The 15,629-nt window shown below is 45.6% G+C and overlaps 1 protein-coding gene across 1 annotated transcript in view; it reads left to right on the top strand.

Annotated features, from left to right (window-relative positions):
- The window catches only part of LOC134957793 (calcium-activated chloride channel regulator 1-like), a 262,420-nt gene that overhangs the window by 209,372 nt on the left and 37,419 nt on the right, over positions 1 to 15,629 (top strand). The window contains exons 10-12 of the mRNA XM_063939962.1: positions 7,566 to 7,672; positions 9,757 to 9,978; positions 13,821 to 14,091. Of these exons, the coding sequence (XP_063796032.1) occupies positions 7,566 to 7,672; positions 9,757 to 9,978; positions 13,821 to 14,091 (600 nt within the window). The remainder of the gene's footprint in view (positions 1 to 7,565; positions 7,673 to 9,756; positions 9,979 to 13,820; positions 14,092 to 15,629) is intronic.

The raw sequence follows: 15,629 nt of genomic DNA, 5'->3' as shown, positions 1-15,629 counted from the left end.
TCAAAGGGACTCTGTGACATGCCTATTTGTATGCTGTCATTTAACTAATCCTAGACCATTCTTTGGATGGTGATCGAATTAGATGGAGTTACAGTAGAGGTGTCACTAATTTTGGGCAATACTTGTAGACCCGACCAGATGTCAAAGCATTCTGTTGACTCCTCTGCATCACCATTGGGTCTCGTGGGAGTTTTTTCCTGGCAGTAGCAGTTGCTGGAGGAACTGAAGGAGGAGACATAGGGGGTAATTCAGACCTGATCGCTAGGCTGCGTTTTCTCACAGCCTTCGATCAGGTCCGAACTGCACGTGCGTATGCACCGCAATGCACAGGCGTGTTGTACGGGTACAAAGCGGATCGCTGCTCAGCGATGGGTTTGTGCGATGGATCCGTTCGCATGGGCATTCGCAAGGAGATTGACAGGAAGTAGGCAACTGGGTGGCAACTGACCATTTTCAGGGAGGGGTTGGAAAGACACAGTCGTGTCCATGCGTTTGCAGGGAGAATTCTGACGTCAATTCTGGTCCTGGACAGGATGTGATCGCAGCGGCTGATTAAGTCCTGGGCTGCGCAGGGACTGCACAAAATCTGTTTGTGCAGCTCTGCTACACATGCGTACGCACACTTGCACAGCTAAAATACCCTCCCCCTGTAGGTGGCGACTATCTGATCGCAGCAGTGGAAAAATCGCTTGCTAGCGATCAGGTCTGAATTAGGCCCAGTCTTGTGTCATGTGCCACTTGAGCTGACAACTTGCTCACCAGGAGCTCTTTGCATCTCTTAAGATCTGGATCCGTTGGAAATAGACACAACCTATGACTGATGAGATGAATAAAGGACTTGATTTACAAGTGTGACATACTTAGCAGTATTGCTTTGTTTCATCTCCTCCTTCAATTTCTCAACCTACTCGTCCAAAAGTCTAATTAGGGAAATCACCTGACTCAAGCTGGCAGTGTCTGAACTCAAGTCACAGGTGGCTACTTCAACAGGTTTCAGCACCTTGCACAACACAGAAAGTATTCTCCACTGTGCTGCGGTTGCACTAAGGTACATTCCCTCTCCTCTCCCAATGTCATGGCTTGCTGTATAGCTGTGGATGGCATTTGTAGTTCCTCCATCCGCTGAAGAATGTAAACGATGGAATTCAACCTTGTTACCACCTCTTGCTTCAGTTGGTGGCAGGGCATATTGAACTGTTCTTGCAGGTGCTGCAGTCTTCTTCATGCAGCTGCTGAATGCTGAAAATGTCAGAATTATTTTTATCGTGCAACAGAGAGCATCTCTTGCATGCCCCTGTCATTTCTTAAAAACTGTATACCACCAAGTTAATAGTGTGAGCAAAACATGGGACGTGTTGGAATTCACCCAGCTGTAATATTTTCACAATATTTTTTCACAAATAACAAATCTTGGGGAGAGTCCAAATAGTGGTAAGCCATTTTGCTATGACATCCCTTAGTTTTTCTAACAGGTTGTCAGCAGTATGCTTCTTAGCAGGGCCGAAACTAGGATTTTTGTCACCCGGGGCAAGGTAGTCATCCCCCCAAAAAATAATAAATAATAATATAGAAATAAATAAATAAATAGATAAATAATATATATATATATATATATATATATATATATATAAAAGAATAAATAAAAAAATATATAAAAAGTATTAGATATATATATACAGTATATATATATATATATATATATATATATATGTGTATATATATATATATATATTTATTCTGAAAGTATGCAAATAGGAGAGCGCACTCGTGAATGAATCATAAAAAACTTTTACTGATAAAAATATCCATGTACATGTAAGTTTAAAAAGGCACACTTAGCCAGCTCCACCGACACGTCCACCAAGATATCGTTATTAACGAACACTGGTGTCCATAGAGGGGAAGCCTGCCGTCTGTCTGGTCACAGCCCGGAATCAGCAAACAGCCGTCTACGAAGGTGAGTCACGCCCAACTAGTTTCGTCATCAGAGGACTTCGTCACATCCCCTGACGAAGTCCTCTGATGACGAAACTAGTTGGGCGTGACTCACCTTCGTAGACGGCTGTTTGCTGATTCCGGGCTGTGACCAGACAGATAGCAGGCTTCCCCTCTATGGACACCAGTGTTCGTTATTAACGATATCTTGTTGGACATGTCGGTGGAGCTGGCTAAGTGTGCCTTTTTAAACTTACATGTACGTGGATATTTTTATCAGTAAAAGTTTTTTATGATTCATTCACGAGTGCGCTCTCCTATTTGCATACTTTCAGAATCTTTATCTCCGGGCTTCCAGAACTTTTTGACATGAAAAATTGCCTTAGCAAGTTTAGCAGGGACCTGCATGTGTGTGTGGTAGGTGCACACATACCTCCCATTCTGCAGGATCTCTCTCCTCCCGTCCGGCCCTCCGGCTTTCCTGTTGGCGGCAGGTGCATCCTTAGCGGTACACAGACACATACATTACTGCACGGCTGGGACAGGAAGTCGCACTTCCGTGAGAGGAGGTGTGCAGTGGGACCCCAGGGGATTGACCCCACTCACAGGCCGGGCTGTTGGGGAAGAAGTATAAGGGGGAAGGACTGGAGGCACTACAGCACAGCTTCCCACCCCACCTACAGAGCAGGGCCGGATTAGGCCTTTGAGGGGCCTGGGGTACTTAAGACAAGGGGGCCCTCCCTCTCTTTTCAGCTTGTCCCCATGGCTGTGCCCGCTGTGAATGTGCCTCCTCACCTCACTCCTTCATGAGGCAGCAGCTGCACGGGCCCTTCCTTCACTCCTTCACTTGTGCCTCTGCAGCAGCTCTCCATCCCCTCCACCCCGTGTCCTGCTTACCCCAGTAGCACAGGACAAGCAAGGGGAGGTCACAATAGAGGGGATGTCAGCAGCCAGCCGGCTCTGCTACAGAGGAGAGAGAGAGACTTCTTGCTACGCCATGCACAGCACACTGCAGAGAGGAAATTGAAAGTAAACTACAGCTCCCGAGGGCTTCTGAGAGCTGTAGTTTATTTTCAGTTTACTCACAGAAATGCAGCAGCTCCGACAGCTCTAAGCTGCTACCGTTGCCGCATAGGGAGAGCATGTTAGGGGTTCTCGGCGCCCCCTACAATCCGGTGCCAAGGTCGCCTACCCCCCTACCCCCCCCACCCTAGTTACAGCTCTGCTCTTAGTTAAGCCGGTGATACACAGAGTACACTGCCTTTGAATGAGCTGGCTTTGTTAGATGCTGCTATTCCTGCTGCTGAAGGCAATTCACCCACCCAGTGGGCTGTCAAAGTCATATACGGGGAGATGTACTAAGCACTGAAAAGCACAGAGAAGTGAGCCAGTGGAGAAGTTTCCGCCCATGGCAACCAATCAGCTGCTCTGTATAATTTTTTGATTGCCCAGTTCCGCTCCTCCATATATCTGTGGTTAAGTGGACAGTGGGTACAATGGCATTTTGTAGGCCAGTAATTAGGGTATTTTTTTAACATCCTGGTACAGCTGAGGAATTGCTCGTCTAGTAAAATTCAACCAAGAATTTGGCAGCAGGGACCCAGGACCTCAATTAACTGTCTAAAACCCACTGCATTAATGGCGGATATTGGATGCAGATCTAATACCAGCATAGCCTTCATAGTATCAGTGATCCGCTGTGTGACTAGGTGACAGCTGTCATACTTGCATCCTCTTGCAAAGGATTGTTTTACAGTCAATTGTTGTTTGAAATGACTATTAGTCATCTTAGTTCCCTTCTGGGATAAAAATCCACCTCCAACAGCAGCAACAGCAGTAGGCCTAGCACTGAAGGATTCTTCTAAGGAATCCTGGATAGGGGAGGAGTCACTTAGCTCTATCCTGGATGCAGGACTACCTCTGATCATTAGTGAGGATATTGATGATGGTGTTGGCGATTGAGATTGCAGGTGCTGGGATCTGGCTGAGGGAAGGGAGCAAACTAATGCTGGACCAGGGACGAAACTAGGTGGGATATAGGGCCGCATCGCAACCTTGTCGGCTGCATGCGTAGTGGTAGCTGATCTCCCCCGCAGAGGCGCTGGGCTGCTGTTCCATCAGTGGGTTCCCCTGGCGCCTGACTGCTTCCTCTTCAGCATGCTCCCCCAACTCCTGTCTGCAGCCACTTCAGTGTGCTCTCCCGGCACCAGACTGCAGCCTCATGAGTGTGCTCCCTGAGCCCCGGACTGTTACTTCGTCGCTGAGGCGCCGGGCTGCTATATAGTGCGGTTCCCCTGACAAGTGGTGGGTCTGCCGTGCTGTGGGCTCTCCCCCTGTAAGGTAATCACACACACACTCACTCACACACTGACACACTCACTCACTCACTCACTAACACACTCTCTCTCTCACTCACTCTCTCACTCACTCAGTATCCTAGGTAATTACATACACACACGCACCACCCCCTCTCCCTCTTTCTTTCTTTCTTTCTTTCTTTCTTTCTTTCTTTCTTTCTTTCTTTCTTTCTCTCTCTCTCACTCTCTACCTGGCGCAGTGTGTCTAAGGTGCTCTACCTGTCGCAGTGTGTCTAAAGGAATCTACCTGGCACAGTGTGTGTAAGCGGCTTTACCTGCGCAGTGTCTAAGAGGCTCTACCTGGCACAGTGTGTCTAAGGGGCACTACCTGGCGCAGTGTGTCTCAAGGGATCTACCTGGTGCAGTGTGTCTAAGCTGGAGCAGATGCCCGAGTCTACTGCACTGTAAAGAGGAGCATGGGCCCACATAGGCCCTCATTCCGAGTTGATCGCTCGCTAGCTACTTTTAGCAGCCGTGCAAACGCATAGTCCCCGCCCACGGGGGAGTGTATTTTCGCTTTGCAGGAAAATTACTTATTACTTATTCTGTGTGATGATTGCTGCGACGAATGACACGGTAATGACGTCAGATATCCGCCCAGCAAACGCCCGGCCCAGCCTGCGTTTTTCCAAACACTCCCAGAAAATGGTGTGTTGACACCCAGAAACTCCCACTTTCTGTCAATCTCCTTGCGATCGGCTGTGCGATTGAAAGCGTCGCTAGAACCTGTGCAAAACCACAATGCTCTTTGTACCCGTACGCTGCGTGTGCGCATTGCGGTGCATACGCATGCACAGTTTTGCTGTTTTTTTAACTGATCGCTACGCAGTGAACAACGGCAGCTAGCGATCAACTCGGAATGAGGGCCATAGTCTGCACACATGGCTCCCCACTGAAAAACTGCCCCGTCGATGTGCCCTATAATGATTGCATAAACTTGAAGATGTTCTCTACTTTTACAATTTTTTTCTCACTTTCCTTGTATTATGGTACAGGGGACTGATTGGTTTTTCCAAGCCACCCCTTTAATTACTGATCCATGTACCGGCAATTTATATAGAATCTGTGACTAATTAAAACTAAGTACAATGCATGTTGAATCCAGTCTGCCATGGAACCTCCATATTTGCATAGTTTATAGTACAAGTATTTCTGAATACCTAAATAAAAATTACTTTAAATTATATTACACAAAATAATGTTTTTGATTGGAGAACTCCTTTATGGTAATTATGGCCCAGGCAATTGTCACATTAGTTAGACCCCATGTGGAGATCTTACTGACTCTCTGAAGAGTCTAGCAATCTCCCTGAAACTGGGCTGGGTGCGCACAACACAGTGATGATGTCATTACCCCCCACCCTTAGGTGGACAGTAACGGAGAATAAGGATGCGTGCTACAAGAAAATGGCCTTAGCTCCACAGCACACTGATGGCTGGTTAAATACATTTGTTTTAAGCAATTTATATAAAAAAAAAAAAACCAAACATCATTTTTGTCCATTTTTAAGCATTTGGGAGCATTTGTCATTTGCTCTCATACATTACCAGATTTTTATTCAAAACAGCCAGATTGGACAGATAATTCTAAAGTTTGTGCCCAGCTAAGTAGGTATTGATTTCACAAACTCCATGAAATGCTTTTCAATAGTATAGAAGTATGCCCCATGCCCCTTTACAAAATAATATTTGGTCAAAGGTGATGGATTATCATTGATAGGAAGGTTTTCTTACTTCCTAAGCTTTGACACCACATACCAGAGGAGGAACTACCAGTGATGCATTCAGTGCAACCGGGGCCCACCGCAATGAAGGGGCCCACAGCCAGCAAGATCATCAACAGTTCTAATAATGAGTCGTACTGACACATTATAGTATGCTGCTGATGAGGTCGGGCCATAAAGGAAGAGGAGGTGGTCCAGCCAGAGAAGGGCTGTCCTCTCCACTCTTTCCTTCACCCCTCCTCTCTGGGCCATTGGGAGGGTGAGTGGTGCCTACCCAGCCTATGATCCTTTGCAGTCCCTGAACTGCAATGTAATACCAAGCATTTGTAGCAAAGGTTAAGTTGCAAGTGGCTCCCCTGTGTGTCCCAAGCTCGCCCTCCTCTCTGTCCTGTCCACAGCTCCCCTGATTCCCCTCTACTCTGTCCCCGGTCCCCTGAGCAATGCAACGATGCTGAATGCCCCCCTGTCAGACTGCCACTGGAGAAGGACAAGAGTCCTCAGTAGCTGGAGAGTGTGGAGAAAGAGCCATTTTTTAGATTACATTTTTCATGCTTTGCTTTTTTCATGTTTTTGTTCTACTTATTAACATCCCATTCAACAGTGTTTGCAGGTACTGTAGTTTCTTTTTAGAGTTGGTAAGATGTGGATGACAAACCAGGTATCTTATCGACTCCATTATAGTGGTCCAGCCCTTTACTATAGGCTTATAGTGGCCCATTTATTATTAATAGAGATGAGCGGGTTCGGTTTTACTTGGATTTACTTGGGTCTCAAAATGGCCTCTTATTGGCTCACGGATGTCACGTATTTTGGATAGCCAATGGAAAAATCTGGATAAAACCGAAATGGTGTTAATTCTGGTGTTAAATCCGAACCCGCTCATCTCTAATTATTAATCACATTTGCAATGTGATCTGGGCACGATATTAGTGCCCAGGATCGCATTACAATATGCGATGGTACCAAGCCAATGTGTGATGTGCTCAGTGTGGAAGCGGGACTACTGCACATTCACTGCCCCGCTGCCCACACATGCACAGAGGTCATTTCTGGAGGGGGTTTGCGGTGTTTAGTCCTTAGGCTGCAGCAGGCTACCGCCATCTTCAGCTGCGGGGCGGGGGCCAATCTTCGGAATGCTTTGCATTCTGGAATTGGTAAATCTAGCAGTATTGCATTGCTTGCTCTTAGAAACCTATGGAGGATGCAGCTGCTGGCGGGAATGGAGGGATAGCAGCAGGTATCGGAGATACTGTATCTTCTGAGGTCACATGTACATACAGTCAGGTGATACTAAATATTTGCAGTTAACCCCTTGAAAACGGGCATTTAGTTTGGTCATAATTTTTTTTTTTGTGGAGTGGGGTCCCATCACATCCAGTATTTTTGTACCTGGACCCACCACTTACTAGTTTTGTCACTGCCACATACTGTTTCAGCTACCAACGCTGCTGGGCTGCTGTGGTTCTAGTTTACTGGATTAGATAAATGCACCCATTACATTTGTAAGTACTGATCATTTTTATGACATTAACCTATTCATTTCTTCCAGGTGGTTTAAACTATTATGTGTCAGATTATGTGGATGCAAACAGTTTCATCGACTCTTTCAGTAAGATCACTTCCAGCAGCGGAGATATCACAGAGAAGTCTATTCAGGTATCATAAATTATTTAATTGATATACACAATGGGGGTCATTCCGAGTTGTTCGCTCGTTGCCGATTTTCGCAACGGAGCGATTAAGGCAAAAATGCGCATGCGCATGGTACGCAGTACGCATGCGCCAAGTATTTTTGCTCAAAACTTAGTAGATTTACTCACGTCCGAACAAAGAATTGACATCGTTGAAGTGATCGGAGTGTGATTGACAGGAAGTGGGTGTTCCTGGGCGGAAACTGACCGTTTTCTGGGAGTGTGCGGAAAAACGCAGGCGTGCCAGAATAAAATGCGGGAGTGTCTGGAGAAACAGGGAGTGGCTGGGCGAACGCAGGGCGTGTTTGTGACGTCAAAACAGGAACAACATGGGCTGAGCTGATCGCAGTGTAGGAGTAAGTCTCGAGCTACTCAGAAACTACTAAGAATTTTGTATTCGCAATTCTGCTACTCTTTCGTTCGCAATTCTGCTAAGCTAAGATACACTCCCAGAGGGCGGCGGCCTAGCGTGTGCAGTGCTGCTAAAAGCAGCTAGCGAGCGATTAACTCGGAATGAGGGCCAATATGTAAGTGTAATACACAATATGTAAAAAGTCGAAGTGAGATGCGGGAGCAGTGACGGGGAGAGCCGCGGGCAGCCAGACGGGGAGAGCAGGAGGATGTCACAGACGCCACTCACAGCAGCGTCCACCCGGCTCCAGCAAGCGAGACCTCGCTTGCTGGAGCCGGGTGGACGCTGCCGCGAGCGGCGTCTGTGATGCGGGCCATGGAGAGGAGGGATGGAGAGAGGCAGAGAGACTAAGGAAGGAGACAGGGGAGAGCCACGGGCAGACGGGGGAGAGCAGCGCTACAGCAACGGCTATATAGCTGCTGCTGTAGCGCTGCTCTCCCCCATCTGCCTACAGCTCTTCCCCATCTAAGCTCCTGCATCTCAATTCGACTATTATTAAAGTCGAATTGAGAATGCATTGAATAGCCCAGGTCGGATCCATTCCGACAAATGAATGTCGGAATGGATCCGAATTCAATTGAATATACCCCTAAGTGGATACATGACTTGCATGCATTCAAATAAGTTACAAATTGATTAATTTAAAGGAAAACACTATTAAACCTAGGACATTTGTGGCTAGATTGATACTCTTTCGTATTAAATTGTTTTATACGAATTATGCTGCTGTAAAATTGAAAACCGGCCGGTGATTGTGATTCCTTGATATTTTATGAATATTTTCTATTTTAAATATATTGTATGTATTAAATTCCTGTGCACTGTAATACAACTTTTTTCTTTTTACTTGACTAAACAAATAGGGTTGAGTAACCCCTATATTACTTGCTGAACAGGGATTGATTTGATAAGCGCTGGGTCAAATTTATCTGTGTATATTTTTTCTTGAGACCAGAGATCAGCTGCCAGCAAGAAGAGACAGGAGTCTTAATGTAAGGTGGGAGAACATATGCTTAGAAAGCTCAGCTCTGACTCATACTGGTTATATATTATGGGATATTTACCCTTTTCGTGACTACTTATGTTATTTATATGCGATAACCTTGTTTGATACAGATAGTTTGTCAGACTCTCTCCCCTACAGCCTATACTATATTATATACCATATGTAGTTTTAATTATTAATACTGCATTGCATACACTATCCAGTATATAAGCAGATTATTGTTTACATATATGTCTATGGATGCTCTTAGGTTCTAATTTCCCAAGTCTTCCAGTCTTGCTCCAATGTTCTGCAGAGCAGGGGACTTGGATTGGTGCCCACATCTGGGGTAAAAAAAAACATTCTCTGTCAAGCAGGCTAACCTACAGCCACATTTTAAGGCTGACTGATCGCTGGCCCTATAATATGCCTGAAATATGACATATACTGTACTTTTTATGAGACAGACTATAGCTGGTTAAATGCTAATTATGCCCGCTCCATGGGATGACCATACTCTTCCTGAAATCAAGCATTTGACCAAAATAAACAAAAAATGACAACCAACATCCTAATTTGGCTTGGTAATAAAATAATGTAGAGTGAAATAGTATGTTGTTCATCACATCACTGTTTCTTTTTTTGTGCGCAGATTGAAAGCACTACAGCAACAATCAGCCCATTTCAATGTATGACTGGTAAAGTGACCATTGACAACTCAGTTGGAAATGAAACTTTCTTTTTGGTAACCTGGAACACTGAGATCCCCACCATCAAACTAACAGATCCAAATGGCAAAGTCTATGCGAATGACCAGTTTGTCAGTGACCCATTCTCCAAGTCTGCTCGTCTCACACTACCAGGCACTGCAGAGGTGAAGTATCCCTCTGTGACTGATCAAAGAATATATCAAGAAATATTATGATAGAGTACCACACATTAATAAAGAGGTTAAAGGGTACAAAGGGGAAGGTGTATCAAACCTACTAAAGCAGACAGGTGAAGAAGTTCCTCATAACAACCATTCAAAAGATGGCATTAGCTGTCAGGACTCAAGCTCTGAAAAGATAAACCTATCAGAGCTTGAGATTTAGGGCCATAGAATCCATTGGGGACAGCCCTGCAGAATGAAAATAGGAGGTCCGCGCAGATATCTTTGATATCTGCTGCAGATTCCTCTTCTCATATACTTTACTATGGATCCTTAAATGTGAGAATCTGAAGAAAACAGCAGTTTCCGGAGTATTTACTGCAATTATTCTTTGAGACGCATAGTCTTCGTATATTTAGATTACATTATCTGCAAGACACTGATTTGGAGCCCCCTTCCACAAACTGATTGTACCATGCACATCGACGTCCATTACTCACATTTCAACGCACAGCGATGTCCGTTACTCACATTACACCGCCCAGCGATGTCCGTTACTTACATTGCAACACCCATCGACGTTCGTTACTCACATTACACTGCCCAGCAGCATCTGTTACTCACATTTCAGCGCACAGCGATATCCGTTACTCACATTACAGTGCCCAGCAGCGTCCATTACTCACATTACAATGCCCATCGGTGTCCATTACTCACTTACAATGCCCAGCAGCATTCGTTACTCACATTACACTGCCCAGCAGCGTTCGTTACTCACATTACACTGCCCAGCAGCGTTTGTTACTCACATTACAGCGCTCATCGTCATCACATTACAGCACCCATCGGCATCCATTACTCAACGTAGCAGTGCACATTGGCATCACATTACAGCACCCATCGGCATCCGTTACGCACATTACAGGGCCCATCGGCGTCCGTTACTCACATTACAGCGCACAGCGGTATCCAGTGCTGCCTGTCAGTGTGACAGGCGCTGCAGCCGGCAGCAGCAGAGGGGACAGGGCGGCGCATCAGCAGGGATGCAAAGCAGGGAGAGCACCTCTCCAGCCTGGCGCCTCCCTGCTTTGCATCCCTTTGCTGAGTGGGTTGTGCCAGGCCTGGGCCTCTAGGGTCAAGTTTAGAGTTAGAATTAGGATTTGGGGTTAGTGTTTAGGATTAGGGTTTACAGTTTAAGGTTAGGGTTTGGTATTAATGTTTAGGGTTTAGAGTTATGGTTTAGGGTTATAGTTGGGTATCGGGTGAGTGGTTAGTGTTGTTTTTAGAGTTAATATTAGCATTCTTGCTGTGTATGTCGCAGCCGCGCACCATACTCACTCCCCGCTACCCCAGTCAGTGTATGCCATGGCACACCAACCCAATCCCGCCCGATCAGTGTAAGAAAATGTTGCACCAGCAGCACTTACCACTACCAGCCCGCACCCTCTTCACTCCACTGGCGTGCGTCCCTGAACGCCAGCCAGCTCCTCTCTCCGTGCATGTGACGTCATGACAGGTCATGACAGGTCATGACAACAATGACTTACACAGCATGCTGAGGCAAGCACTAGAGCTGGCACCTGGCAGCTGTCTGATCACTGGCAGCCTGCCAGGAGTATCCAGTATGCCCAGCGCTCATGTATTTTCCGCAGACCTGTTATCGGGCCCCCTGACACCTGCTGTATATCCGCCACTGGAGGAGGGAAGAGGGGAACAACCTTCTGTAACTAGGTTTGCTTAGACAATTACTGCCCTCTGGAACTTTGGAAATATTGAAGTTGTTGCTAGGTGATCCACTTATGGGCAACTAATAAAGTGGGCTTTGGGGCTGATAAGAGTGAGTAATACATCAGCATGTGTATGCTGAGTGTATGCCCAGAAAACAGGAACACATACAGGGTTGCCATTGCGATGGGGCTCAGAGGCTTTGGACCCAGGTTATAAAGTTGCATACCAATTTCCCAGATTTGCCTGCTAAGCAATTGGGTTTGATCCATAGCCTAGACTGAATTGTGTGACACTGCATTTTCAATGAGAGGTATGTGTAGTGGTAACATTGGTAAAGAGGCACTGTAATGTGGCATACTTTGATATGCTCATTATAATGGGGAGGGTACTATAATGTTTCATAGTAAGAACTGGGACACTGTAATGTGGCAAAATATAAAATGGAGGCACAATATGTGCCAATGTGTGGCATAATATGAACAGGACTACTGTAATATGGCATAATTTATACTGGAGGGCACTCTGATGTGGCACAGTATGAACAGGGGGCACTGTAACGTGGCATAATATGAACTGGGGACACTGTATGTCATAATGTGAATTGGGGATGCTGTGAGGCATAATGTGTACTGGCAGACCTACAATGTTACTAGCGCACTACTATGTGGCCATTGGCATAATTTCGACCCAGTCGCCTGGAGGCAACAAAAATGTTGGTGCCCCCCCTTCCATATAGATAGATATATAGATAGATTTAGATATTTATAGATAGATTAGATAGATCAGTGGTTCTCAAACTCGGTCCTCAGGACCCCACACAGTGCATGTTTTGCAGGTAAACCAGCAGGTGCACAGGTGTATTAATTATTCACTGACACATTTTAAAAGGTCCACAGGTGGAGCAAATTATTTCACTTGTGATTCTGTGAGGAGACCTGCAAAACATGCACTGTGTGGGGTCCTGAGGACCGAGTTTGAGAACCTGGGAGATAGATAGTGGGGTAACACATACTCACAACAGTGTCTCCAGAGCCTACGTCCATTTACAGCCCTGTCCCTCCTCCCAGCATGCCATGCTCAACCAGCAGCTGACTTAAAGGGGGGTGATGCTAGCACTGCAGGACCGCCACGCTTTTGTTGCTGGGCTTCTGCTCCTCTCCTCCGGCATCTTTGGTTTTTGCTACCTGCGGCGCGGTGTGCAGGAGGATGAGGGAGGCGGTGTATAATGTGTCAGTTTGACTCATTATACGCCACCAGCTGTGAGTCACTTAATTGTGGTGGGCTTTGCCGCTAGTTCCGCCTCTGCTGATGGTGCTCCGCATGGTCCCCATATAACACAATATCACACAGAGCCGGAGACAATGGTAGAGAGGTGCCCCCTCCACTGCAGAAGCCCAGAGGCAGTCGACTCCATTGTCTCCGGCAGTTTTGCCTCTGTATGGGACATAATTTCAACTGCTGTGGACAGGGTTCTCAACTACTGTGGACAGGGGCCCCTTCAGAATGTTGCTATTGGGCCCACAAAGAACTGGTTACACCCGTGCTGCGATTGTACATCCTGGAAAGTGAAGAGTAGATGCAGTAAGTAAGTACTGTATTTACGTAACTGTGAACTCATACGATCAACAAGACACATATACATCTTATCTGAGAGAGAATTATTTGCAGGTGGTCTGCAACAATTGGAAATGAGAAGAAAAATGTTAGTTTGCTTGTGTTTTTGTTTGTAAATTATGTCCATTTTGCGGCCAATGTCGGCCCGCAGCAATATATTTTGCGTTGTGCCCTAATGAAATACGTGAAGAGATAACATCATTAAATTGATAGTGGGTGTATTTTATAAGGGACATTGGCCCCCATTTATCAAGCCTTGGAGAGTGATAAATAGCACGGTGATAAAGTACCAACCAATCAGCTCCTTACTTCCATGTCACAGGCTGTGTTTGAAAAGTGACAGTTAGGAGTCGGTTGGCTGGTACTTTTTCACCGTGCTATTTATCATTCTCCAAGGCTTGATACATCTGGTGCCATTATGTCTGCCGGATAAACAGTGTACAGATTTCAGTGATTTATGTGTGTAACATAATTTATACCATAGTGTGTTCATTTCATTACAGAAAGGACAGTGGGATTACAGTTTATGCAACAATGAAGTAGCAGATCAAGTTCTGGGTTTAACTGTGAATTCTCGGGCATCTGATCCCAATGTGCCCCCAATTGTTGTTCAGACATTTATGAATGCGGACACCAGCAGTTTCCCTAGCCCCATGATTGTGTATGCAGTGGTAACGCAAGGGTTTTCCCCTGTCCTGGGGGTAAAAGTTACTGCTATAATAGAACCACAGAGCGGAAAAATTAGAACCATGCAACTTTTGGACAATGGATCAGGTAATTATTGGTGAGAAGAATTAAATGACAGTGCATTTTTTTCCCATGGTATGATTACTTCTTGCAGTCTGATACCCAGTATTGAAGCAGTCCTGCCAATTATTTACTTGCTAGTTACCAACCCCTTAAAATTTACGGAACAATATAACAGTAATGTCAGCTCCAGCGTCTGTGCGCGCCCCAATGGAGCAACACTTGAATTACTCTGTCAGCCGCCCGCACACAAAACACTTGAAATCACCCCATTGAGGTGAGGAGCAGCGTTAGGCTTTTATTATATAGGATTCCAGGCATGTGTAAGCTGGATCATGACATCAAAGGTACCTAAGTGCTATTTTACTTACAAATGAAATACATTAGGACCTAGGTACTATAATCACCAATATTTACAAAAGACCGTACTTTAGCTTTTCACTGACCTGGGTTATGGGGCCCATATATCTACAGACCAATTCTGGGTTCTGAGAATGCCAATCCAGTCCACTGATGAGTGATTAAAAATGGAGATCAGCGGACATCGATGATTGGCAAGCCGTCAGATAATCACAAAGTACAGCATGTTAGTTAAAAATCCCTAACTTGCCGATCCCGATCATTTTTTGATCGAACTCAGGAAATCGAGTATTTCCAACATGTTGGATTTCTCCGATCCCTTGACAAAGGCATCGGGAGAATGGGGAATTGCCCTGATACTCCCATGATGTGTGGGCCCCATACATTTTGGAGAACTTCTGACATTTTATTAACATTTTGCTTCCCAAAATGAGACAAAATGAGTCTGTTTGGAGGCATGACATGCAGGTACGCAACCCCGGTACAAGATGCAAGCTGATGATAATGGCCACTGGCCACATCTGATTAGCCACACAACTCTAAAACACTAAGCTACATAGCCACGCTCAGCTTTGTCGCCGAGCGTCCTAGTCGCGGCAAAGCTGGCAAAGTTAGTGTGTCCATGTACTATGAATGCGCCATCATAGAAAATACATACTGGCATATTAAGTCACACCCGCGGCATGGCACGCCATGTGTGGCCGAGCGGCTGTGCTGTGGTTGCAATGAGCGTGGCTACATCTGTATGCAAATTTAGTATAACCGCTGCAGATGCAGTCCAATAGCATGTTTACAGTGTACTGAACATTCGTTGTTTTTGTTGTTTTTGTTTTTTTTAAATAAAGGATGTTTCCAACTCTGTTTGGGAAGAAGGGGAAGGCCACTGATATGTTTTTAGTGAATTCAAAAACTTTACATTTTCTTCTTGTTCAATCTGTTTTCACAGGCTCCATGTAGTTTGGCTGTTTACTATCTACACGTTCCTGCAATAAAGGCATTCCCGATCTCAGTCCTCAAGGCACACTAACAGCCCAGGTTTTAGTGATATCAAGGCTTGAGCATAGGTCACTTAATTAGTACCTCAGTCATTGGCGTTTCTTTCTATCATGGGTGGAATGTGTGCGGTGCATAAGGGCCCCTGGGTCCTGGGGGGCCCACACCACGCACAATGAACCCATGTTGTTTTAATACTTACCCTTCCGGAG

The sequence above is a fragment of the Pseudophryne corroboree genome, chromosome 9 (genome assembly GCF_028390025.1).
Source record: "Pseudophryne corroboree isolate aPseCor3 chromosome 9, aPseCor3.hap2, whole genome shotgun sequence".
In the NCBI taxonomy this organism is placed as follows: domain Eukaryota; kingdom Metazoa; phylum Chordata; class Amphibia; order Anura; family Myobatrachidae; genus Pseudophryne; species Pseudophryne corroboree.
The sequence above is the reverse complement of the archived record's forward strand: the minus strand, read 5'-3'. Positions and strand labels throughout refer to the sequence as shown.